The sequence below is a fragment of the Lontra canadensis genome, unplaced genomic scaffold (assembly GCF_010015895.1).
Source record: "Lontra canadensis isolate GAN:19392208 unplaced genomic scaffold, GSC_riverotter_1.0 scaffold203, whole genome shotgun sequence".
Classification (NCBI taxonomy): domain Eukaryota; kingdom Metazoa; phylum Chordata; class Mammalia; order Carnivora; family Mustelidae; genus Lontra; species Lontra canadensis.
The window spans coordinates 612,036-638,445 of NW_022631197.1; the positions used below are offsets into that span (position 1 = coordinate 612,036).

General features: G+C 33.7%; 1 protein-coding gene across 1 annotated transcript in view; it reads right to left on the minus strand.

The window, feature by feature from the left end:
- Window positions 1-1,022: 1,022 nt before the first annotated feature.
- Window positions 1,023-26,410, minus strand: part of CUNH8orf34 (chromosome unknown C8orf34 homolog) — a 377,142-nt gene continuing 351,754 nt past the window's right edge. Inside the window, 2 exon segments of the mRNA XM_032848426.1 lie at window positions 1,023-1,139; window positions 20,474-20,567. Coding sequence (XP_032704317.1) covers window positions 1,057-1,139; window positions 20,474-20,567 — 177 coding nt within the window. The 3' untranslated portion in view covers window positions 1,023-1,056.

The window sequence follows — 26,410 nt, forward strand, 5'->3', positions numbered from 1 at the left end:
CATCGTATATGATAAAAATGAATTTATTTAATATACTGTTTTATAATTCTTTAATGTAACATTATTACTAGAATATTTCCACATCAGACTATAGATACAGATATACAGATAGATGGATCCAGTTACTATCAATATAAATACATGTATTTATCCAGTGAATATAAATCTCATCCTTCATAAGATGTACAGTATTCCATTATATAGATGCTATACTTTTTTAATCAATTCTCTTTTATTGGTCATTGGCTTGTTCACAGCTTTTCACATGTTTTCCATGTTTTAATATAAAACATTTTTTGTTTTATTATAAAACATGTGCAATGAACATAATATTCTGGTAACAACACAGTAGAGGCATTGCAGAAAGTATTTCTTTAGGTGATTTGTTAATATAGAATTATTAGGTTAATGAGCAATTAGACCAGGATACAATTGAATGAGCAACCATAGGAGGTAGTATATTTCCCACTACTCAAGATATTGATGTAAAGATTGAATGTCTATTTTGTAGGGGCACAGTAGAGAAGAAATCAGCATTAGATCAGAAGAGAAGTAGAGGTTCTAAAATTCTTTCTAATTTTGATATTCTTTGATTCTCTGAGTGCTAAGAACAGACTCAACCTTTTGCTTCTCTCTGTAACACACTTGGGGAAGAAACTATGAATTATTTATATTATATATCCAGTTTATATATTAGCCTCATGTCCATAGATGTAAGATTGTTCTGAGATTCTGTAACTCTAAGATATATTTAATGGTGTCGTAAAGTCCATGATCTTCACACATTGGGGGAATATGTTTTCATCTCAGTTCTACCTAAGAGTGATTTTCCTGACAAGGGGAAGGGATTTAAATTCCCATCCCACTTCCTCAGCGTGGGAGAATACAGACTCAATGAGAAGCCTGAGATCCATAGAACATAACAAAAAGAGAAATGAAACATTATACAGAATAGGAGGAAACAGAGTTCCTTGCTAGAGATCATGAGAACTATGCATTAAAAAAACTGAACTTGGAACAGTTGTGGATAGTACCCATAATTACCTGACATTGATATTAAGTGCCCTGAGCAAACATACCAGAGTAGACCAGGGTAGGACAAGAAGAGCATGGAACACAAAGGAGAAGATCAGCAGAACCTGCGCAGTGAAAGAAAAAGAGATAATATGCTGGACCAGGAAAAAAGAAATCTATTAAACATAATTCCTTAGCAGATTAATTGAAATTAATATCAAAAAACTTAGAGATTTTTTTTTACTTAGAGTATATAGTGAGCTGGAATTACATATAAGTTAACTGCTTAATAGTGTGTATATTCTTATCCATACTGCAGTCATTTTCAATTCAAACCTCTGCTGAATTTTAAATAAAATATAGGCAAAATGCCCTCCAGCTGGTGTTATGAATATATATGTGGACTTTAAGAAGACCTCACATGAATCATATTCATAATTCTTATGTCCAGCATGGGTTAGGAAAGAAAGTAACAGTTCAGGTGGCTACCCTAACACAACCTAGTCAGGATTGGATATATATACGTCACAGAATGGTGATGCTATCATATTTGCAATTTCATGTCATCATCACAAAGTTATTATGGTATTTATAAAAGTAGTACATATAAATTCATAGACACTTTATTCATAATGCCTGGCACATAACATTACATGCTAAATGTAATTCCTCTGAATGCATCCCTGAGGCAGAAGAACAGTGGGACAAAGAGACAGGAGTATTCTAGGTTAAGGGAATGGCAAAGTAGAATGGAGGATAAAAGCAGACTACAGATATAGATATACAGATAGATGGGTCCAGTTACTATCAGTATAAGTACATGTATTTATGTACATAGATGAACTAAAGAGATCAAGGGAGATGAACTAAAGAGATGAACTAAAGAGATCAAGGGAGATAAGCAATTCCACATATCTTGAAGAGAAAGGAAATAGATTAAGTCCAAGTTTTCCAAATCAGATCTTGGAATGCTAGTCCTGCATGGTGTTAATATGAATGATCCACAAAAAATGGCTCCTTGGTCAAAGAATTTTGGACAGGGATGCCTGGGTGGTTCAGTTGGTTAAGTGTCTGCCTTCAGCTCAGGTCATGATCCAAGGGTGCTGGGATCAAGTCCAGCATCAGGCTCCTTGCTCAGCAGGGAGCCTGCTTCTCCCTCTCCCTTTGCTGCTTCCCCTGCTTGTTTTCCCTCTCACTCTCTCTCTCCATCAAATAAATAAATAAATAAAATCTTAAAAAAACAATTTTGGACAGCAACATACCATATCTGCTTTTTGCAGAATCAAAATACACACAAGCATATTAAATAAAGGCTCTCAGAAGTCTTATGTAACTTGGTATTTATCAAAGTTAAATAAATTTAAGTACTAAATAAAACTGTAACTGGTTATTTATCAAAGTTATTTGATATTAGATTTTCATATAACTCATTTTTTAAAAATCTGTAGTGATCTATTTGTAAATTCTTCTTCAACTAGAGTCTAAGACACATATCAATGCAATTGCTGTTTCGCATAATTCAGCAACAAAATTTGAAAAAGTGTGGGTTTTGTACTCAGACCTGAGTTCAAATTCTGATTCCACCCATTCTTATATACATGACTGCACAAGTTTGCTCAGTATGCCCCTCAGAGGGTGGTTAAAAGGGAAACACCTTTGCTAGAATCATTAAATAGTAGATATTTGATAATTTTACAGTATTCAAATTTAGATAAATAGGAACTACAAAAAAATTAGGACTGAAAGTAATGATTGTATGGATGGAGTACTTGATAAACCTTTAGAAATCTTACACATGGAAGGGTTTTGAATGAAATAATGATGCATTCATATTTAAATTTTTTTTTACCATCCAAAGATATTAAAGATGCTTGCAAGAGGGGCACCTGGGTGGCTCAGAGGGTTAAGCCTCTGCCTTCGGCTCGGGTCATGATCTCAGGGTCCTGGGATCGAGCCCCGCATCGGGCTCTCTGCTCAGCAGGGAGCCTGCTCCTTCCTCTCTCTCTCTGCCTGCCTCTCTGCCTACTTGTGATCTATCTCTGTCAAATAAATAAATAAAATATATAAAAAAATTATTAAAAAAAAAAAGATGCTTGCAAGAGAGCAATTGAATTAATGCTCCGTATTAGTGGCTCTCAAATTTTAAGTGTATTAGAATCATCTGGAGGGTTTTGTAAAACACAGGTTGCCCAGACTTCACTATTAGAGTTTCTGACTTAGCGGTTATACAGAGGGACCCAAGGAAATTGTGTTTCTTTCCATTTCCAAAGAGATCCTGATGCTAATGCTTGTGCGGCTGGTTTGTAGACCACACTTTGTGTATCACTGCTCTGTGTAACATGGACTTTGGGTGAAGGATGAAGCCAGCTGTGGTTGGATACACTTGAAGAAAAAGTAGTGAAGTTTCTAGGTACAAAATCAGATGGAAGTGTAAGTTTAGTAGTAAATGGGTAATCTCAAGGGCAGGAGGTTTGGTACAGAGAATGTATTACAGTAATCTAAGATTTTAGAGTTGGATGCTATTTCACATTTGACAAAAAAAAAAAAAAAAAAATTTACCTTAGATGATCACTACATTTGAGAGGGCCAAAAAGTTGTAATAGTAGAGCAATTGGATAAGTCTCTCAAGTAACAGTTAAGTTTTCCTAATGGTAAGATTGGGGCAGAGACAAAAGCAATGAATCAAATGTAAAAACCCCACACAAAAGATTAGGAGTGATCAGTAAGATTATCATGACAAGGAAAGAAACAGGACAGCCAGACAAATGGTGTGAACCAAAAAAGGAGGAGAATTTCAAGTAGAATGTTAATGCTACCTCATGATACTTGACACCTGGCAACTGAAAGAAGGAGCAGGGATGCCTGGGTGGCTCAGTCACTTGGGCATCTGCCTTTGGCTCAGGTCATGATTCCAGGGTCCTGGGATCCAGCCCCTCATTGGGCTCCTTGCTCATGGGGGAAACTGCTTCTCCCTCGCCTGTCATGCCCCCAGTTTATACTTTCTCTCTCTCTCTCTCTGACAAATAAGTAAATAAAATCTTAAAAAAAAAAAAAAATGGAAACGGAAGAAGGAGCAGCTTCTCCTGCTCAAGGTTAAAGGGTAGCAGTATTTTCTAGGAACCATTTCAAATAAGGTAAAATAAAGGGAGGGGGCATGAAGAGTGTTCTTTGAATAGCACTGATGGACAATCAGTTTGCAAATAAAATTCCAGTTCCATAGGGCACAGTGGAAAGATCTGGGAAATATAGCCACAGCGCTTGAGAAAACAAACATATGAAGAGACTTTATTTTGATAGGGGCAGTGGAGCAAGGCAAAGTGGCCAAAGATAACAGAAATAAAAGGCAAAATTAGCTGATCTCAAGTTTCTGAATTGAACTTTGGCATAACACTTGCTCTTGTGTGGCAGCTGATGTACGTGTCCAGCCTTACACTGTTTCCCTCTGTGAAGCAGGACTGCTTACACTAGGGATGGCCCATTATTACCCATACTTAAGGGGATTAAGAAATGAAGTGCCTTTGGTTGGGGGAAGAAAAAGCAAACGAGAGAGTAGCCATAAAGTCTAGAAATAAAGGTAATATTTTTGTTTGCAGATTAGAACCTGCTTACTTTCTTCTTGAATGCTATAGGTACAGATCTATTCAGTGAAAAATAGCAACACAAATCACCTGAGAAGGTGATCACAAATGCATATGTAGGGATAGATTTAAATGCTGCATTAACGCTCTATGTTCATTGCAACTCTGACTAAATTATCATTACAACAGAGGAAGAACACCCAGAACATATGAAATGTCATTGAACATATCATGTTTTGTTGTGTAGACTGATAAACTACTTATTACATATTTATGTCTATGTTTCTAGATATTGTGGCCTCCCTGAATAATCAGGAGGTAGAGACTCAGGCTTGGCTATTTCTCAAGTCACCTTCAAAGGTCACTTAAACAATATGAACTAAATGAACTTCATTCATTCAATTCATTCAGTAAATATTTATTAAGTAATCAATAGTGAATATATAAATATTTATTAAATAAATGTGTTGAATACTTACAATGTCAAATAGGAACATTAAGAATAAATTTTCCCTAATAGGTTAATTTTGGGGATTAAATATGTGGAAGCAACTTATCAATTGTGAAGTCTTGAATAACTAGTAGAAACTTTCTGAAATTTATTTTAAATGTTAACAAATGGATAATCCTTTTGTCCTAATATGAAGGAGAAAGTCACATATAACATATGTTTAAGAATATAAGGAAAGCCATGTTGTTGGTCTGAAGAATGTTTAATTATACTGAAGTTGATATATAGTTTTGGTATATTTAGTCAACATTTCATAACAACTCATTTTGAAGAAATTTGGCAGCCTGCTTTGAACAGTTGTTGTATTTTTAATATCTAACTATGGGATTTAAAACATGCTTAGTGTAATTACTAAATGTTATTTATTTTATTCTGTCAAAGCTTTAATTTTTAATGTTTATCATGTATGCCTCCCTTAATTTTCTGGATGACTTTGTATTGTAGATAACAATTTGGAACACAGTGTAAATTTAACTAAATCAAGTTGAAGTTTATATTAAAAGCAGATTTTTCTACCCAAATGTATTACTGCATGTTTCTTTATATGTCACTTTTTCTTATTTTCATGCTCTATAGTGTTTTCTTTATGATACAAACCTGCACTCAGTGAAATAATTCCTCGCTTGATACTATCTATATACACATTCTCCCTCCCCCTCCTATTTTTAGTTTATAGAGATGGAATGACATTCTTAGAGTAGAACATATGGCCTTGGACTGAGCTAGAATGTAGACTGCACTTATTAATTGTGTATCCTTGGGAAAGGATAGTTAACAGATCTGAGTTTATAAAACCAGAGTAATATCATCTATATATTAAGTTGTCAAGATTAAACGAAATACTACATAGCACATACCATCAAAAATTTAATAAGTTCTCTCCCATTTTCTCTTCTTTTGAAGATTCATGTGTTTCTATATAAGCCTTAAAATGTAAATGACTCATAGTAGGCTTTAAGGAGAAACAGAATGATATAATTCTAATTACTCAAATAGACTTTATAATTCTATTTTATGTTAGCATATGTGACAATTTTCCAAATCATTATCAAATCATATATCCATTAGAGTATACACCAACTTTCTCAGTGAAAAGATTTATTATGCCACATTTTTGAGGTTCTGTGCTTAGAACTCCTCTTCTATCTTTATATACCTTCTTTATTATGCCTACACAACTAGTTTCTTCAGCTACAATGTGTATCTTCAGGCCAGGATTTCCTGTCAGATCCTAGTAACAAATATATTTCAGCTTTTATTCCACCTTTTAGAAGACTATGCCAGTCAACTTTCAGTCTAGTTCAGACAGTGGAAATATAACATCATCTGGAGGAAAGAGTTTCTTCTTTGATTTTTTTTCCTTTAGTTTGAGGTAGATAAGAACTTAAGTTTGAAATAAGAGGAAAGAAGAGAGTGAAATAATAAGGTAGGTTGGGATCAATGATGGTATGGCTGCAAGTACCCCAGTGAGTAGAAATGAGATGAAATCTTCCAGCCTGGGAGAATACATAAGAACAATGCATAAGATATTCATACCACCCATGAACCAGCCATGGGAGAGGTTACTCCTTTGGCCCCAAGGTAGGACTATAAAATCCTTCTCCTCTCTGCTAGTGCCAAGTCATTTTAGAAGCATCAAGCTGAATGCAAAAGCCATAGATAATTAAGAAAATCAGAAAAAGGAACTGTAGCTCACAAGTCAAGACAGATTATTCCTGTTTAGCAAGTAAAAAGCAAAAATTATCTGGCACAGAATCTTGAAGGAAAGCATTCATTTTTACTCCCAAGAAGTTAATGTACCTCTGATAGTCAATTTCTGAGAACCAAGCAACTATAGATGAACCTGCGTATGAGCCCTTTCTCTGCAATTTACTAGCCTGGGGAGCACAGGGATGGAGAAAGACCTTATAGTCTTCCAACTCCTAATTTTTTCCCACTCCATCATAACGTCTAGAAAGAGAAAATTAGCCTTCCACTGAGATAATTAAATCACACATGTGTATGCTCACAATATAAAAGTGAGTCCATTAGTCAGTCACAGTAAGAACGTAGCAAGTGTCTGGGAACAAATAATGTCATTTAAAAAAGAATCAGTAAAGGTAAGTAGAAAACCTAATAAGAAGCAAGAGACAAGTCCCGTGGTTTAGAAAATAAATTGTCCTCTTTCTTTCTTTCTGCTCAAAGAGAAACCATTTTATATGATATATGCTTAGCCAAAACTTAGAATTTACTAATATTTAGCAAGCATATAATATGTGTCTGGCACTATGGCACAAATTAAAGCAATGAAGAAGAAATGTTTTCTTAGTTTTTGGAAACTAAATGCAATTATCTGAAAATGTTCTGATCTTGCCCACATTTACTGAAATATATTGAAGTAAGAAATTTAATATCCAAGGTTGATTGGGTAAGTTCTTCAGCTAGAGCATCAGGGATCCATCAAAATAATAAGGTATTAAATGGTCAATATTGGGGAGAATAAGAAAATAAACAGAAATGAGCATGGAATTTGGGGATATGTTCCTCTAAAGGTATCCATCCGTTATGGAAGAAAATCCTTAAAGGCTGACAACTTGCAAAAGATTCCTAGTGAGGGAGGACAAAAACTGAGGATCCAGGATTACTGAGGAAGATGATGCAGATTAATTTCCTAGGTTTGGCGTTGCTACTCTGAAGGGCCACACAATAAGAATAGGGCAAAACAGAAATAAACTACCCTCTCAATGAATAAAGCCTACTTAAAATCTTCTCAACTTTGTGTTGAATTCAAATAATCTAAGATTGCCAGTACCCCAGAAACAAAGTAAAATCCTATCTGGAAGAAGATAACATCATTCTGGGCCACAAATTATCTTTGCAATTTTTCATATACAATTTGTACCTAATGTAAAATAAATAAACATGGTGACAACATCATGTGATCAAAAACCAAGAAAAAAATGACAGAGTAGAAAGACTCACAAGGAATCAAATAATGGACTTAAACCCAGATCTCAAAATAAGTATGGATAATAAGAAATGAAAAACAATATTTAGAGTTTTTGGAAAGAACTAGAAATTATAAATAAATCAATGAAAATGTTAAAATAAATACAGTATCTGAAATTTGAAAATAAGTATATGTGTTAAGCAGCAGATCTGATAGCACTGAAGAGAGAAATAATTAACGAGCATAGATCAGAATAAAACATCCATGATGATACACAGAAACAAATGGATAGAAAATGGAAGTGTGGCATATTTTTCATACAGTTGTAATGTCCAATATGTGTTAATTGCTGGCCATGGTAATTTTAAAACGTAATCCCCAAAGTCTCTTACATTTTCTCATCATTTGCTAGAACATGTCTTTTGACCTTGAATCTATAGCCTGTGACAACATAACCAACAAAATAAATCAACTAATTAAAAAAAGAGACATCACTAAGGAACTGGAACACATTTTTCTAAAAGTCATAAGAGTATATTACCAATACTTTGTAAGAATGAATTCAAAAATTCTAATGGAATGAGCAAATCTCTGGAAAAATTAAGCTTACCAAAATTGTCATAAGAGAAAATAGAAAATCTGAGTAGTCACACAGTTACTAAAGAAATTAAATTCATAGTTAAAAGTTCTTCACACGAAGAAATTTTGAAGTCATATAGCTCCACTACTGAATTCCTCTAATCATTAAAAAAGTAATTCAATGTTACACAAACACTTCCAGAGAATCCATCAGGAAATACTCCCCAACACATTTTATGAGGCTAGCTAATGTTGATTACAATGCATAAAAGAAGAACTGTGTTAAAGGGAAATCTTTTTGCCCAAATAAGCCAACTGAATTATAAATATAGATATAAAAATCCTAATCAAACTTTTACCAACATCCTTATCAAGTTAGATTTATTGCAAAAGACAATACCAGCTTAATTCTCAAAACCTAACCCATGAAATTAACCATACTAACATAAGTGAGAAAAATGTTTAAAAATTGATTGAAATGTTTGCTAAATTTTGACATTCATTCATGATTAAAAAAAAAAAAAAAGCTCAATGGATTCAATATAGAGGAAAATTTTCTTAGCCTAAAAAAAGTGTATACACACACACACACACACACCCCTATAGCAAATATCATACATCATGATGCAAAATTGAAAGCTTTCCTTCTTAGATCGGGAATGAGACCTAATGCTTTCATTTCCTTAGAACGTATATCCAGAAAAGGGCTTGCTGGAGCATATGGAAGTCTTATTTTTACTTTTTTGAGTCAGACTGTTTTCCACAATGGTATACCAATTTACATTCCTACCAACAGTATACAAGGTTCTCTTTTTTCCACATCTTCACAAACTCTTATCTTTATGATTAAAGCCATTCTAAGAAGTGTGAGGTTATATCTCACTATGGTTTTGTTCGCATTTCCCTGATAATTAGTGAAGCTGAGCACATCTTTGTGTACCTATTGGCCATTTGTATTTCTTCTGTGGAAAATTTCTATTAAGTTTATTTGTCCATATTTTAATTGGATTATTTGGGTTTTCTTGTTGTTTTTGTTATTGAATTATATGTGTTTGTTATATATTTTGGCTATCAAATCCCCTATCAGATATATGGTTTAACAAAAATTCTCCATAAGAATAAAAGGAAATTTCCTCAACCCAATTGTGGTCATTTATGAAACTCCCACAGATAGTATCATAATCAATGGAGAAAATTGAAGGTTTTTCCTTTAAGATACAGTACAAGGCAAGTATGTCCATTCTTGCCACTTCTATTCAAAAGAGTACAGGAAGTGCTAGCAAAAGCAATCAGACAAGAAAAAGAAATAAAAGGCATCTGAATCAGAAAAGAGTACAATCATCATTGTTTGTAGATAGCATAATCCTATATATAGAAAACCTTAAAGACTCCATGCAAACACACACACACACACACACACACACACACACACCTGTTAGAACTAATAAATAAATCCAGTAAAGTTACAGAATACAAAAGCAACATACAAAAATCAGTGGTACTTCCGTATACTAAAATTGATCTATCTGAAAAGGAAATTTAAAAAAAGAACAATTCCATTTATAATACCTCAAAAGAATAAAATACTTAGGAATAAATGTAACCAAGAAGATGAAATATCTGTACACTAAAACTATAAAACAGTAATAAAAGGAATTGAAGAAGGCACAAATAAATGGACAGATATCCTATGCTGATGGATTGGAAGAATTAATATTGCTAAAATGGTCATACAAAGTGATATACAGAGTCAATGCAATCTCTATAGAAATTCCAAAGGCATTTTTCACAGAAATAAAAAACAATTCTAAAATTCTTGTGGAACCACAAAAGACTCCTAATAGCCAAAGTAATCTTGTGAAAGAATACAGCTGGAGGCATCACAGGTCCTAATTTCAAATTATATTACAAAGTGATAATAATCAACAGTATGGTACTGACACAAAAAGGGACACATGGACCAACAGAATAGTATAGGGAATCCAAAAATAAACCCAAGCATATAGGGTCAGCTAGTTGTTTTTGTTTTTGTTTTAACATATAATGTATTATTTGTTTTATGGATACAGGTCTGTGATTCATCAGCCTTACATGATTCACAGCACTCCCTGTGGTACCTCCCCAATGTCCATCACTCAGCCATCCCATCCTTCCCACTCCCCTCCACTCCAGCAACCCTCAATTTGTTTCCTGAGATTAAGAGTCTCTAACATTTTGTCTCCCTCTCTGGTTTCATCTTATTTCATTTTTCCCTCCCTTCCCCTATGATCCTCTGTCTTGTTTCTCAAACCCCTCATATCAGTGAGATCATATGATATTTGTCTTTCTTTTATTGACTTATTTAGCTTAGCATAATATCCTCTAGTTCCATCCACGTCATTGCAAATGGCAAGATTTGGGGGGTTTTATGGCTGCATAATATTCCATTATTATGTAACATGTAATTTATAATATATAATATATATAATATAATATATTATATATATATATATATGTATATATATATATATCACAGAAACCACCATTACCTTGATCCCAAAACCAGTCAAAAACCCCATCAAAAAGAAGAATTACAAACCAATATCTTTGATAAACATGGATACAAAAATTCTTACCAAAATACTAGCCAGTAAGATCCAATAGTACATTAAAAGGATTATCCAACATGACCAAGTGGGATTTACTCCTGGGCTACACGGTTGGTTCAACAACCGCAAATCAATCAGTGTGATACAACACATTAAAAAAAGAAAGAACACGGGGTGCCTGGGTGGCTCAGTGGGTTAAGCCACTGCCTTCAGCTCAGGTCATGATCCCAGGGTCCTGGGATCGAGTCCTGCATTGCGCTCTCTGCTCAGCGGGGATCCTGCTTCTCCCCACCCCCCTGCCTGCCTCTCTGCCTACTTGTGATCTCTGTCTGTCAAATAAATAAATAAAATCTTTAAAATAAAATAAAATAAAATAAAGAACAAGAACAATATGATACTCTCAATAGATGCTGAAAAAGCATTTGACGAAGTACAGCATCCTTTCTTGATCAAAACTCTTCATAGTGTAGGGATAAAGGGTACATAATTCAATATAATAAAAGCCATCTATGAAAAGCCCACAACCAGTATCATTCTCAGTGGGGAAAAAACTGAAAGCTTTTACCCTAAGGTCAGGAACATGGCAGGGATGTCCATTATCACCACTGTTATTCAACATGGTACTAGAAGTTCAGCCTCAGCAATCAGACAACAAAAAGAAATAAAAGGCATCCTAATTGACAAAGAAGTCAAACTCTCACTCTTTGCAGATGATATGATTCTTTCTATGGAAAACCCAAAGACTCCACCCCAAAACTGCTAGAACTCATACAGGAATTCAGTAAAGTGTCAGGATATAAAATCAATGCACAGAAATGCATCAATGCACAGAAAGTTGCATTTCTATGCACCAACAAGAAGACAGAAGAAAGAAAAATCAAGCAATCGATCCCATTTACAATTGCACCAAAAACCATAAGATACCTAGGTCAAGAAGTTTTTAATAAGAGTGCTAAGAATACATGATGGGGAAAGGACACTCCCTTCAATAAATAGTTCTGGGAAAACTGTATCCACATGCAAAAAAAAGAAATTGGATCCTTATCTCACAATTTACACAAAAATCAACTCAAATGTTTTAAAAACTTAAATGTGAGACTAGAAACTATAAAACTCTTAGAAGAAAACAGGGGGAGGGGCACCTGGGTGGCTCAGCAGGTTAAGCCTCTGCCTTCAGCTCAGGTCATGGTCTCAGGGTCCTGGGATTGAGCCCCATTTCAGGCTCTCTGCTCAGCAGGGAGCCTGCTTTCCCCGCCCCCTGTCTGCCTCTCTGCCTACTTGTGATCTCTCTCTGTGTCAAATAAATAAAATCTTAAAAAAAAAAAAAAAGAAAATAGGGAAAATTGTTTGACATTGGTCTTGGCAATGTTTTAAACATGACAAAAGCTCAGGAAACAGAAGCAAGAATAAGTAAGTGGGACTGTGTCAAACTAAAAAGCTTCTGCACAGCAAGGGAAAAAAAAACCCAAAATATAAAAAGTAACCTCAAGATTGGGAGACAACATTTGCAAACTATATTTCTGATAAGGGTTGTAATATAAAAATACATAAATCATGCATACTTGAGACTTCAGGTAAAAGTTTACTCTAAAATTAATTATGTTTTAATGAATTAGAATTATAAGCTTGAACTACATATATTTATTGATACTTAAATGATAAGTTAACAACTACACCCAACAACAAAAGTTTTAAAAAGCACTTCAATAATGATTTATTTCTTCTCCTATAAGTTGAGCTGTATTATGGTCCATGTTTGACTTCTTTGCCTAGTAAAGAACATACCTTCTAAAAAGCTATTTATGTATTTGTTTATTTATTAATTGCTGCCTATAAGAGACTCATTTTACTTTATTTTTATTTTTTTACTTCAAGTTTTTATTTAAATTCCAGTTATTTAATACACAGTGTAATATTAGTTTCAGAGTAGAATTTATGATTCATCACTTACATACAACACACAGTGTTCATTACAAATGCTCTTCTTAATACCAATCATCCATTTAACCCGTCCCCTCCCCCACTTCCCCTCCAGCAACCCTGTTTGTTCTCTATAGTTCAGAGTCTGTCTTCTAGCTTGCCTCCCCCTCTTGTTTTTCTCCCTATGTTCATCTGTTTCATTTCTTAAATTCCACATATGAGTGAAATCAGACAGTATTTGCAATTCTCTGACTTATTTCACTTAGCATAATATACTCCAGCTTCATCCACATCATTGCAAATGGTGAGATTTCATTCTTTTTTATGGCTGAGTTATATTCCATTGCATACATATACCATCACTTTATTTTATAAGTCTTTTAAAAATGGCATGTCTTAGGGAGATGATGATTTCTGTTTGAAATAGCACTAAATCACAGGTAGTTTCAAAATTAGTTTTCCTCTCATCAAGGTAAGAAATATGTAAAGGGCCAAACACTGGGTCTTCCTCATCATTTGTGTTAATGTTACCCCAAAGCTATGAATATGAATGTTCTCATCAGAGTTCCTCTCTATGTAAAGATTTCTCTACTGTTTATCAATTCACATTTTTTATCCTTATAATTTGCACCCCCTGTATTCTTTTCATGACTTATCTTTCCAGACTTATTTCTCTCTGACTCCCTGTGTCTAGTGCTTTTTCCTAGAAGTATGAATTGTTAGTTCCCTGGGCATAACCAATGCTCTTCCTACATTTGTGTTCTTGTCCATGTGCTATTCTCGATCAGATGACATTCTTGTCCATCCTTCAAAAGCTTCAAAAGCTTACCTATCTCTTAGTTCAAACACCATTTCTTCATTAAGATCTCACCAATTACATGTTCCTACTGCCAACTTCATGTGATAGTTCCTTCCTTTTGCTTCCTTAACATTCTATTTATCTCTTAAGAATTAATATACCTTATGCTACAAATGCTTATGTACTTGTCTTTAACTTACTAGGGAAAAGAGATCATAACCTTTTTGTTGTTGCTGTTTTTTGTATATCCCATGCCATAAAGCCCAACACAGAGTAGCTTCTCATTAATGTGTATTGAATTTTAAGATTCATAAACATGATTCTAAAGAGATTCTAAGGAGGTAAATTGGTCTATGGAGATATGACATATGGGAGAATCTTAACTAAAAAAGTCCTAGTTTGGGACACAAATGTCCAGGTCTGTTTAATTTGAGAAGGTGAAGCAGGTCAATGTTATAAAACAAGACACAGAAAATTATGGAACCAGTTTGTCTGGTGTGAACATGCTGAAGTCCTTACAGTTACTGAAAAGATACAGAACAAAATTCATGAAGAACAAATAGATTTTACCTGGAGCCAGTCAATACATACTTCTCATTTGTGAAAGCTACATCCCATCTAATATAAGACTGCCTATAAGCTAAATCTACCAAGGTTAGAGAATGAACTAGACTTCTCTTCATCTTGTTCTCATGATCATATCTTGTTGTTTCAGGCTATACCTAGAGCAAATATAAGAATATTCCAAGACAAACAAAAAGTGTTTGGCAAAAGGACTGAAAACATATGCTACTCATTTATAACTTTTATTTTTTTAAATAACCAAAAATTGGACCATGTATCTCCATTTTCGGTTTTAAAGAATTCAACTCCATATAAGATTTTAACTCAAAGAATTCTGCATCACAAAAAGAACTGTTCTGTTGTTTAAATACAGCCTTTTCTGGTACTTGTTATGAAATGTTCTGACTATTATTATTGCATATGATGAGGAAATGTCAATAAATAAAGCAGGTAAGCTTTCTATCTATTCTGAAGCATGTAACTTTATATATTGCAGAGCAATTTGACACATTTTTCCACTTACACTTAGTAACAGTTTATTTGGTGAGATTAAGTTCTATATGTTATTAAATATTACCCTTTAATTTTTTTCTAGGAGGTTAGAAATCAATTGAACCATTCATAATATCAGGTTTTATCACAGACATGGGAAACATTTCAAAGTAAGAATGCCACATGAATAATTCAGAGGCATTTGGCCTTTAGGAATCACAAAAACTTGTTTAAAGCCAAAATAATTCTCTACAATCACTATTATAATGGAAAATTACATTTTGACATTAGTCTGTTTTGCTTGCAACAGGTAATTAACAGTAATTATTAACTTATGTTTATATTTATTGATTGAAAATAAATCCTTAAATATTTATGAAGATAATAGATACCAAACATGCAAATGCTTAATTTATATGATTTATTGCCTCGTATGAGTTCAGATGCCCTGAATTTTTTAGGAGAATCTTTAGAATTTTCTGAACACTCATAGAAGATTTAACATGAAAAGTGAGATTAAAAATCATCAAGACTTCTTTTGGTCTTCAAAAATAACCTGAAACAGGTTTCCAGAAGTTTTTGTCTTTTTTACATTTAGAGCTCATCTCTGTAGTTATTCTTGTTCTATTTTTATTATATTACTATTATTATTATTATTATTATTAATTATTCTTGGTTGTTTCCAAAGTGTGTATGTCTTTTCTCTACAAACACACATATTGTGTAGGATAATCCAGTTGACCTTTAAATAAGAACAAAATACTGAAGTCCTGTCTCACTTAGTTCCTGAGGTATATATTTCTAATCCCTATTTCCGATGCCACAACCCTAATATTAAACTCTGAGTTCCAAGTCTCATGAAGCCCTGACACCCATCTGCAATTGGCTATTAACTCATTTCAGTCTTTGTGTTATCTATATTCTACTGCCTGTAACACATCCTCTTCTACTCTCTCCTCTGATAGGGTGTTAGCACCTTGTCTTGGGCTTGGTAAAATAATCAGCTGTGGTACAATAACACCACTGCCTCAAGCATTGTTCAAATACAAATTTGGGAGGCTACCTGGAAAAAAGTAAGGTGAGGTCAGATTAAGGAAAACAAAGGGCACACCACATCCTGAGTGCACAGGAGAATCCTGTAGCCCCATTTACTGCCCCAAGCACTTTGGCTCTGAAGAGTGACAACATAAACCGTGTCACCCTGTGGTAATGGGAACAAAGTGAAGTCATAAATAAAGAATGAAGCAGTAAGAGTAAACATCACTGGGCCCAGGCAAGAACTCTTGATTCTACTCCTGGCATCTGCTACTAACTAGGTGACATGAACAAGCCTACAATCTCTTAGAGAATCAGCTTCATTAAATTAAGAGAATTGAGTTTGAGAGGATTGGATTAGATTAGCACTTCCTTAACTCCTAGAACATTTGTTCTTCTAGCAGTTAACAGGCATTCTGAAAACAGAAGATAAGCATTCTGCACAAAGAACTCAAGAGGCAAAAAATGCTGGACTATATACAGTCAAGCAGATCTTGCTGCAGAACCACCCAGTGACTTCTAGAAAAGACTGTATAGCATGTCTTCAAGTAAACAATGGACAATAATTTCTCTCCTTAATTTAAGCCAAGATGATAATTACACTTGATGTATTCATTTAAAAGTGTAGAACTCTTTTTGTTCCTCTTGAAAAGTTGTTGTATCATTAGTATATCTTACGAGAGATTCTCAAATATAATATGTATAAAGTCCCAAAACTTATTTTACTACAAAATTGTTTTAATAACCTATCATGAAATTAGGACTTAAGAAACAGATATCATCTTGTTCTACAGCCCATTATGAAGATATCATACTCTTCTTCAAACAAAGAATGATGATGAAATCAGGAAAAAGAAGAGGAGAAGCACTTCTGGAATGTGTATGTAGGGATGTCCAAAAATCTGTTCCTCTAAAAATCAATGAGAACATTAGCAAAAACAATTAGAGGCAACAGTTTTACATAGCAGGTACCTGAGGCAGTGATACCAATTGGCGCAAACAAGGTTTACAAAAAAAAAAAAAAAATGTTTAAAGAAAACCTCATGGATGAGACGCCCAAAAGAAGCTCTCAAAAGATATGATGAATCCCTGAGGATCTAGAAGTCCACCCATATGTATAGTACCATGCATCTGCTCAGGAAAAACCCAGAGCTTTATCAGCTTTTTGTGTTCAGGTATATGTTGAACCTACTAACTGAGGAGCCTATACTCAATTTCATTCCACATTTATTCCTTCAAATTTCAGCCTTCTTTCTCCATTCTCACATTTTACATGCAAATTTAACTTACAGATAGGAAAAGCAGCCTACAGTAATTGGGTCCAAAATCTAATAACACTATGGAGACAATTCTGAAAACACAACCCTCTGATTCATTGGCCTTCTCATTCCAGTAGTTCTCAATCTTTAGAATAATCAAGGTTCACCTGAGGGGTTTATTAAAAATGCAGAATTCAGAGTCTCATGCAGATTCTGATTCAATAGGTCTGAATGAAGCCAGGAATACAAGCATCGAGCAGTATCCTAGTAGATTGAAATATCTGTAATATGAGTATTTAACGACTTCACAATATAATCTGAGAGATTACAAATAAACATACTCCTAACATGCCTTTTTTAAAAATTGTGATTTATACTTTTAAACAAAAGCAGAATAAAGAAAAAAATCTACTTAATTAAGGGTTCTGCTTATCTTATTTACAATAAAAGTTTTTAAAGCTTCGCATTTAATGATTCAAGATATCTTTTCCTAAAAGGTGTCTTTTATAAAACTTATTTGAGCTGTCTTATTTTAAAATGATGCAATAAAAAATATGCACTACTACAAAGATCCTCATATTATTTGGAAACTTTCTGCTATGATAATTTTGTCTCAGGAGAAATGAGAAAATTCTGCAAAATTACCTAGGTATAATTTATAGAAAGCTGACTCAAGAAACAGGTGTTACTGTTGGAATGATGAATCTTGTCCTTTTCCTCACTCATAAAATTCTAATATACGAGCCTCTAGACTCTAAATCAGATGTTGGGTTCACATTTATTTATGTCATTAATTTTCTTTCACCGAGAAAATCAAGAGGTAGATGATCTATACATATCTTGCCAGCTGTTTTACACACCACATACATTGAGTACAAGTATATGTAGAGATGCTAGTGTCTCAGTGGCTTGCTCTATTTTACAATTGTCCCAGCACCTGAATGTTGGATGCCGTTCTTGAAAAATATTTGCATCTCTGTGCTGTGAGCTTGGCTACAATACTAGCTAGCATTCCATTTCCAGATGGCTCTTATTACTACCTAATTATTTTTAAAACCTGATTTTATTTCAAACAGTTTACCATTGTGAAGGGTCACCTCCAAGTACAACATTGCTGAAATCAAATATTTTTGGTTCTAGGTCTATGGCTAGGAGAGTTCAAGAATGGCCTTTTTTAGAGTGATTGATAGACCATATGGCAAAACCCATGGCTAAACTATAAATCCAATATTAAAATTTTTAAAACTATAAATAATTTTTATGACAATTAATCACAATTATTATTTATTTTACTTGTTTAAATTTCCAACTGTCTTGATAAATGAATTAGAAAGAATCAGAAAAATATATTCATTCATTATTCTGTATTTATTGAGGTCTTATTGTATATGTCAATATATAAACAAATACCTTCTCTCAAAAACTGTGTCCTAGTGGAAGAGGAAATTATTGCAACTTATCAAAATCTTGTGAAAGTATATGCAGAAAGGTAATATGATTAGAGGACAAGGGTTAAAGAAAGTTTTAGGGATTTTTTTTAATCTCCTTTGCATTATTAAGCTATTTTTTGGACTTTAATATTTATTAGAGGCATTGGATTTAAGGGATCAAATAAGTCTAAATTTGTGCATGGATTAAATACATTATTTTGATCTATTCTGTTCTTGCTTTTAAGGTTTAGTTCATTATAAGTTATAGCACACTCACAGAATTAACACACTGTGCACCCTATAAGGATGCTGTTTACCTCGACTTGCTCACTCTGGGTACCAGAGTGTGTTGATTCTGATAGAGCAAAATTATATAAATTGTATTTATTGAATACACATACACATTACCTTGAAGGCTTTTTTTAAACACAAAATTTATCAAGGCTTCAAAAGAATTTGGTAAAAATGACTGAATCCAAAGTGTAGAATGAATGTTCATGTATATTTAAATGTGTAGAGAGTAAGGAGAGAGTATAAGAGGGTTTGCATTTGTTTTCATAAAAGTTTTGGGTCACTATTAATTCTTTCTTACTTGGGGGAGTCCCTTCTTTGTATCCCATGCTTTTCCTAGACCATTTTACTCAGGATCCCTTGTATTGAACATTTTTAAAATATTCTCTTTATTTTTGTACTTGCTTAAAGTACAGATCACTTTGTGAGTCTTTATCAGCTGTTGTCTGAAGAAGGTGTTGTTTCCCTCCAAGAAAATCTGTAAAATGTCACCAAGTTATTCTCCTTTTCTGAATGTGCCAGCCAAGTGAAACATCAGCTCTATGCTTCCTCTTACCTGAGTGCTCTGCCTTTTGTCCCTTTCCTGGTTGTTGGCTCTGACCTCATAAGCCTACAGCTATGGAAATGGGATAAGAATATTTTTAAATGCCTTTTAACCCAGAATAGCAATTTCCTGGATCCCCCTGGGTGAGGAATCATAATGTTAGCTGTGTAACATAGTAGGTATTCCTAGTAGCTATGGCTTAGGGGAATCTTCAATTAATCACTTCACACCAATTATCATGAGAGCTACTTTACCATTTACAATTTTTATTTCTCTCTGCAGGCTACTGTTGATTTTAAAAAGTAAATTTTGGTATGTTACTTTGTTATTTTTATACAGCCCAGACTCCAACCTGTCATCTGGTTTGCTGAGCCCATATATCTGACAATGTCAGTAAGCCCCTGGGAAGCATGCACTATGTGATGCCAAAGCAGAGTAAGCCATCCTTTGTTATGATTATAATCTAAAGACTTAAATCAAGAGTTATATATTCTATTTCTCTTAAATACTATAATATAAATTTGTTTTGTGAGCTTGCGAGAGTTTCTATATTCATGCACTTATTCATTTAACCAATAGTGATAATTTCACATATAATAAATTATAAGATGATCCTCACATGCTTTAAAATTTATCATTGATCTAATTCCACAATATTTATAGAAGATTCACATTCCAAATGGACATTCTGTGCTGGTCTTCAGGAAGAATAATTCCTTCTTTTGATGTGTTACCTACCCTTCTTTGCAAAGTCAGTTTGCACCACAATGAAAACATGACTAAATCAAGATTTAACCTGAAGTAGAGCCTATCTTTACATGGTCTGCCTAAACAAGCCTGAATTTTTTGCAGGCATTTAATGTTGTGAAAGGGAAATACCTTTGTTGTGGATTTCCTTTGGCTAAGAGCAATTTGTCAATAAATAGCAATGTCTACTCACGTTTATCTTGCTCTGCTTCGACTCCTTCACTTTCTGTGTCACTTGGCAAGATCCATGGCTGATGAACTACTTGCAATTGCTTTAAGGATTCATCCTACCAAAGAAAGAGTTCATTCTGGATTAAACTCTAGATGGATATCATGAATACCAACATGGGTGAACACTTTTTAGTCTCTATGAATTACATGTCCAAAAAAAAAATGAAGAATAATAATTTCCTCACAACAGAGAAGAGTTATAAGTTTAAATCCATTTTCATGTCAAAGTCATGCCATAAACTCTGAACTCATTTTTTATATTCACCTTTTAATAAGATTTAATGTCTTAATAAGAGGAAATATCTAGACTCTGTTCCTTCCTGAATTAATATTTTTATGGAAATTGGCAAGCATGCTTAGAAATATAACAATGAAATATTCAATATAAAATTGCACAAAATGTGCCTGTTTGCTATCAAAGTTTCAAACTCCTTTTAATGAGAAAAAAAGATTAGTAGGATTTACAAAACATTCTCAACTTTACCTCTCAGTACTAATTTCACTGCCTTCTTCCTCTTACTTCCTTAACTTTACCTCTCAGTACTTATTTCACTGCCTTCTTCCTCTTCTCACTTCCTTATTTTTGTTAAAATATTTCTCATACTTCCTTCTTGCTCTATGCTTTCTGTCATTGCCCTAAAGCGGACCCTCATTTTCTCCCACCCTGACTGCAGTGATAGCCATCTATGATGTTCTCTAGGGTCAGGTTCCTTCCTAATTCTCCCCATCAGTTTCCTGCCAGAGTGGGCTTTTTAGATGCCATATAACATACTTATTACCACTTCATGATCTTCCAGGGGCTTCATAATTCTCAGGATAAAATCTAAACTCAAAGTTCCTTATGATCCATACTTGTCTACCCCAATATACCACCACTTCCATCTCCATCCCTCCTCAACTAACACTTCCACTCCAGCTACACTTAACTGGCAGTTCTCAAGTTGGTCATTCTGTCTGACATGCCAAGATGTTTTCACATGCTATAATTCCTGCCTACACTTATTTATCTGTCTCAGACATGAACACACTTCTCCCAAGGTTTAGATGTCATCTCTACTGAAAGCCTTCCTTGTGGAAGACAGAATTACTGCTCTACTCCTTTATGTGGCTATTATGCCAACGTAATAGTTACTGCACAGTAATTGCCCTTTCATATTCTCTTGCTTCAAAAATAATGTGGAAAGTTCCTAAGGGCATGCGTAACTTTCATCACCTCTAAATTTCAAATTTATTGAGCTGTGATGTAAGGAAATCTTTTCAAATATAATTTTAAAATTTTAAAATAAAACCAGTATGACCTGTCAATTTATTCCTTTGACGTCTCAAATCTATCATCTTCCCCCTCTTTCAATAATCTTTTTCTCCAACTTGAGGTATTTTGTTCATTTTGTTCAGACAAATACTAACAAGATAAAAATAAGTGCCCACAACTCCTGATTTTCTAAGAAAGATGATATTACCAAGTATTGAATGTCCACTTTGCTTGAAACGATTCTTGTATGAGAAAAACATCCTATTTGCTATCCCTTGATTGTGACAGTTACCTCTGGAGATGTTTAGTTCCAATATAGAGTTTCAAAAAGTTACAACTTTTTAGTTGTTTGGGAGGGGAATAAGAGATTGAATAGGTGAACCAGAGGGGATATTTTAAGGAAGTGAAAAAATTTTATATAATGGTAAATACAAAACACTAGCATTTGTCAAAATCTATAGAACTTCACACAACAATGTAAAACTTCGTGTATGCAAATGAAAAAAGTCAATTAGAAGGTTGGGGGATCACAATATGGAAGGCAAAATACTAAAAAGTGATCTAGATACATTACAGATGTATGAAATGTGATTGAAGGTGGTGGGGGTATAAGGTTCTAACCTAAGTAACTTTGAAAATGAGTGGCATCTGTAAAAGCAAAACCAAAAAGAACTGTGCACAAATACTGTATATGAATTGATAAATTGTTCCCTATGTACATACATGTTAACAATTCTGAAACTACTATACTTACATACTGGAATGGAACAATGAAATAAATGGATGACAGATGCTGGAAGCCAAATATTTCACTGTTTAAGTGGGAGTTAATAGAGAGCAAAGCTAGAGTGATTCATGTGTAATGTATTAGAATTGGAGACATTAGTATGAACTCATATTTAGCTTACTAAATATACAGAAGGCTACATACAGAAATATTTATGGATATTTATTATACATAGGTTACTATATACACATACATCTATCTGCTCTGGCAGCTGAGAGGGCTTAAAACAATGACATCCTCATAACAATGAACAAAACTATCACCCAGATCTTGGTTCCTAATACCATTCTCCAATGAAAGAACAAGAGCTCTTGAAGAAATGACTCATTCTAGGACTGAGGCAGGAAAGATACAAGATAAACCTGAAGCATCTTGTAGTGCCAGAAAGCAAGAAAGTGTTCACATACGCATGCACACACATACATACACACATGCATGCACACATGCAAACTCTCTCTCACATAAACATAATGAGGGATATATCAAAGGATTAAAGGAACCAACTGAAAAATCTACCAATGGCCAAAGTTAGCACAATTTATACAATAAAATAAATGAGGTAGCACTAGGTTACTATGCAATATAAAATAAATACCTGTGAGTCCATTCTGATAAAAATAAATTACTGACTAAATAAATTAATGGGTAAGAACAGATAAATATGCCATACAAAAGGATTTCAAATAATTTGTATAGATACTCTGCACCAAAGGAGGTGGAGAATAATTTCCCAACCCTTAAGTACACACTGTGTAGAATGACTTTCTACCAGAGTGCAATATGGAAAGGGAGGGCAAAAAAAGAGTAACTTTACCATGGAGAAACCTGACAAACCCCACCAAAAGTCAAGTGATTAAGGTCAACATCTATATCAATGATTCATGTTGGTCATGTATGCCCTTGGTAGGATATGATGAAAATGGAATCTGACCTCTATGGTTTTCCTCCTCAAAATACATCATCCCAGTCTAACTACAAGAAAAATACCATATAATCTCACCTGAAGAACAATCAACAAAATAGACACCCAATACACTTCAAAACTCTTACCATTATCAAACATAAGGGAAGTCTGAGAAATTGTCACAACCAAGAAAAGCCTAAAGATATAACTATGAAATGTAATATGATGACTTGGATGGGGTCTTGGGATAGAAAAAATACATTAGAAAAAAACCTGAGGAAGCTTGAATACAACATGGATTTAGTTACTAATAATGTATCAATACTGGTTTAGTAATTGTGACAAATATATCATACTAAGGTATTAAGGACAATTAAAACTGGATGAGAGGTCTATAGGAACTCTCTGTACTACCTTGTCAACAATTCTATAAACCTAAAACTGTTCTAAAATAAAAAGATTTAAAAAGTTAAAATAATCAAAATAGTATTTTTAAGTGATTTGCAATTTTAAAATAAAAGCACATTTTTTTTAGCACCAGCAACTCGAAAATCATCTGTTAATCAGATTAAAACTTAAATTCCAAAGAATAGTTCCTAAGAGTTTTCATCACAAGGAGAACATTTTTTTTAATTGTATCTATATGAGATGATGGATGTTAACAAAACCTCTTGTGATAATCATTTCATAATATATGTAAATCAAACCATCTTAAACTTACACAGTGATGTATTATTTCTCAATAACACTAGAAAAGAAAAAAAACAAAACAAAAAACTTTTATTTCTGTCATATGAGAGATAGGCTTTGCAGTGAAAAGTCCTTGCGTCAGGGGTTGAGAGTCACAGTTTCCTGTTTGTTTGTTTGTTTGTTTGTTTTGGTTTTTACTGTGGTTAATTTAAGGCATGTCACTTCTCTTGTGATGGAATGGAGTGCGTAAAGGTACTGGGTAGGATGATCTCTAGTATTTCACAAGTTGCAAATTTCTAGGTCTAGATTCTTTAGACAGCCAGTAGAATGTGTGAGACACTAGAAGGGCTATTGTAAGGAAAGTTAGCAAAGAAAAAATAAAGATAGTTAATCCTGGAATATACACTTTACATATAAATCAGTGTTTATTTTTAGAATTTAACTTATTTTTTTCTCAAATTGATCAATTATTGGATTTGGTCTTGCAGGGCCATGACTAAAGAAACAGCATAAATGCAAAAAAAAAAAAAAATGGAAGACATAATCTCTGGTATTTAAAAAAGAACTATGAAAAATAATAGCCTTTTTGGTTTTGTAAGTTAAAATCAAAATAACTAAATCTTACTCATTTAAAACATAAAATTTTAAAGTAACCATGAAAAATGTTTTTAATTTAAAAAGTATTTTGGTTGTTTACCTTTTGGGCCCAAATACTAAAACCTGTTTACATAAGAAAATATAAAGCTAATAAGTCATTTGTGTTACTTTTTCCCCACAATGGTTCAGAATACTAAGCAATCCTACTGACTGGTTTCCAGTTTTAATGGCTTTACTCCCGAACAGGTAATAAGCATCCAGTTATTCTTTTGTTTATTGCAAATTATGTAAAGTACAAAATGGAACATGAGCTCAGTAAAACATGTAGTTTGGAAAGAACTTTAAAAATCGCTGAGTTGTTGGAATTGTAGAGATAGTACAACTATTACTCTTAATAGATCATCTAAATGCTTTACTTCGTTTTTCCCTTAAATACAATTAGTAATATAATGCACCTGTTTGCTTCATCAATGCCTACAGGCAATAAAATGTATGTTCAAACTTGAGCTTGTAAAACTTTTTGATGGGGTCAAGAAGCTGAAATCTTGAACATTTTTTAAAAACAAGAGCTGACATGTTCATCTTTGCCAACTTATTCAAAAATTTTTCTACAGGAATATTAAACTAAATCTGAGCCTAGTACAAACTGTTTCAAAGCCCCAAGAGTAAGCTCTTGGGTTGCTTTTAGAAGAAATGCCATTCATCCTTTTTCTAAAACACTTTCACCGTAAGTATGTAAACATCCAAGGACGAGGAGTGGTGAGAAATAGTGACATGCATCACATGGAACACAGTTGCTAGCCCTGTATCAACATATCATTTTATCTGCCAACAGAATAAGTGCTTTATAAACTTCAGCAGTATTGTTATTCCACATGGACAGCCTATTTTTGGATTCTCTAAACGCAACCAATCAGTGATTTATGTCATGTGTGGTCATGGAAGTTCAGTGTGTTTAGAGAAAAAAAAGTTCCCCTGCTTAAACTTTCACCATTGGCTACTTCAATTTTGATCAACAGATACTTCTCTCCCTTTGGTTCAATACGAAAATCATGCACAAAATCTTCTATCTTTCAAAAAAGATTAATCACTTTCATTTTACTTCTATAACCATAGGATCCCTATAAAATAAAAATCCCTGAAGCATGTCCAACGTAAAGCAAAACAAAATTACCCTCCTCTTCAGATATATTTAATAGACTGCTTCTACTGACAAAGAATAAGCCTATACTTTCATTAAAATGAATTTCTCCATATATAATAACTTACTTACTCAATACAGGCATACTTAATTTTATCACGCTTCAGACACTGTATTTGTGTTGTTTTGTTTTGTGTTGTTTTGTTTTACAAATTGAAGTTTCATGGCAGCCCTGCCTTTAGCAAGTCTATCGGCGCCATTTTCCCAATAGCCCTTGCTCACTTCATGTCTCTGTGTATTTCAAACTTTTTCAGATTACTGTATTTGTTATGGAGACCCATGATCAGTGACTATGAGTTGCTGAAAGCTCAGATGATGGTTAGTATTTTTTAGCAATAAGTTGTTTTTAAATTAAAATATATACATTTTTAGACACAATGCTATTGCACATTTAATAGACTACAATATAGTATACACATAATTTTTATATGCACTGTGAAACCAAAATATTCATTGGCCCACTTTATT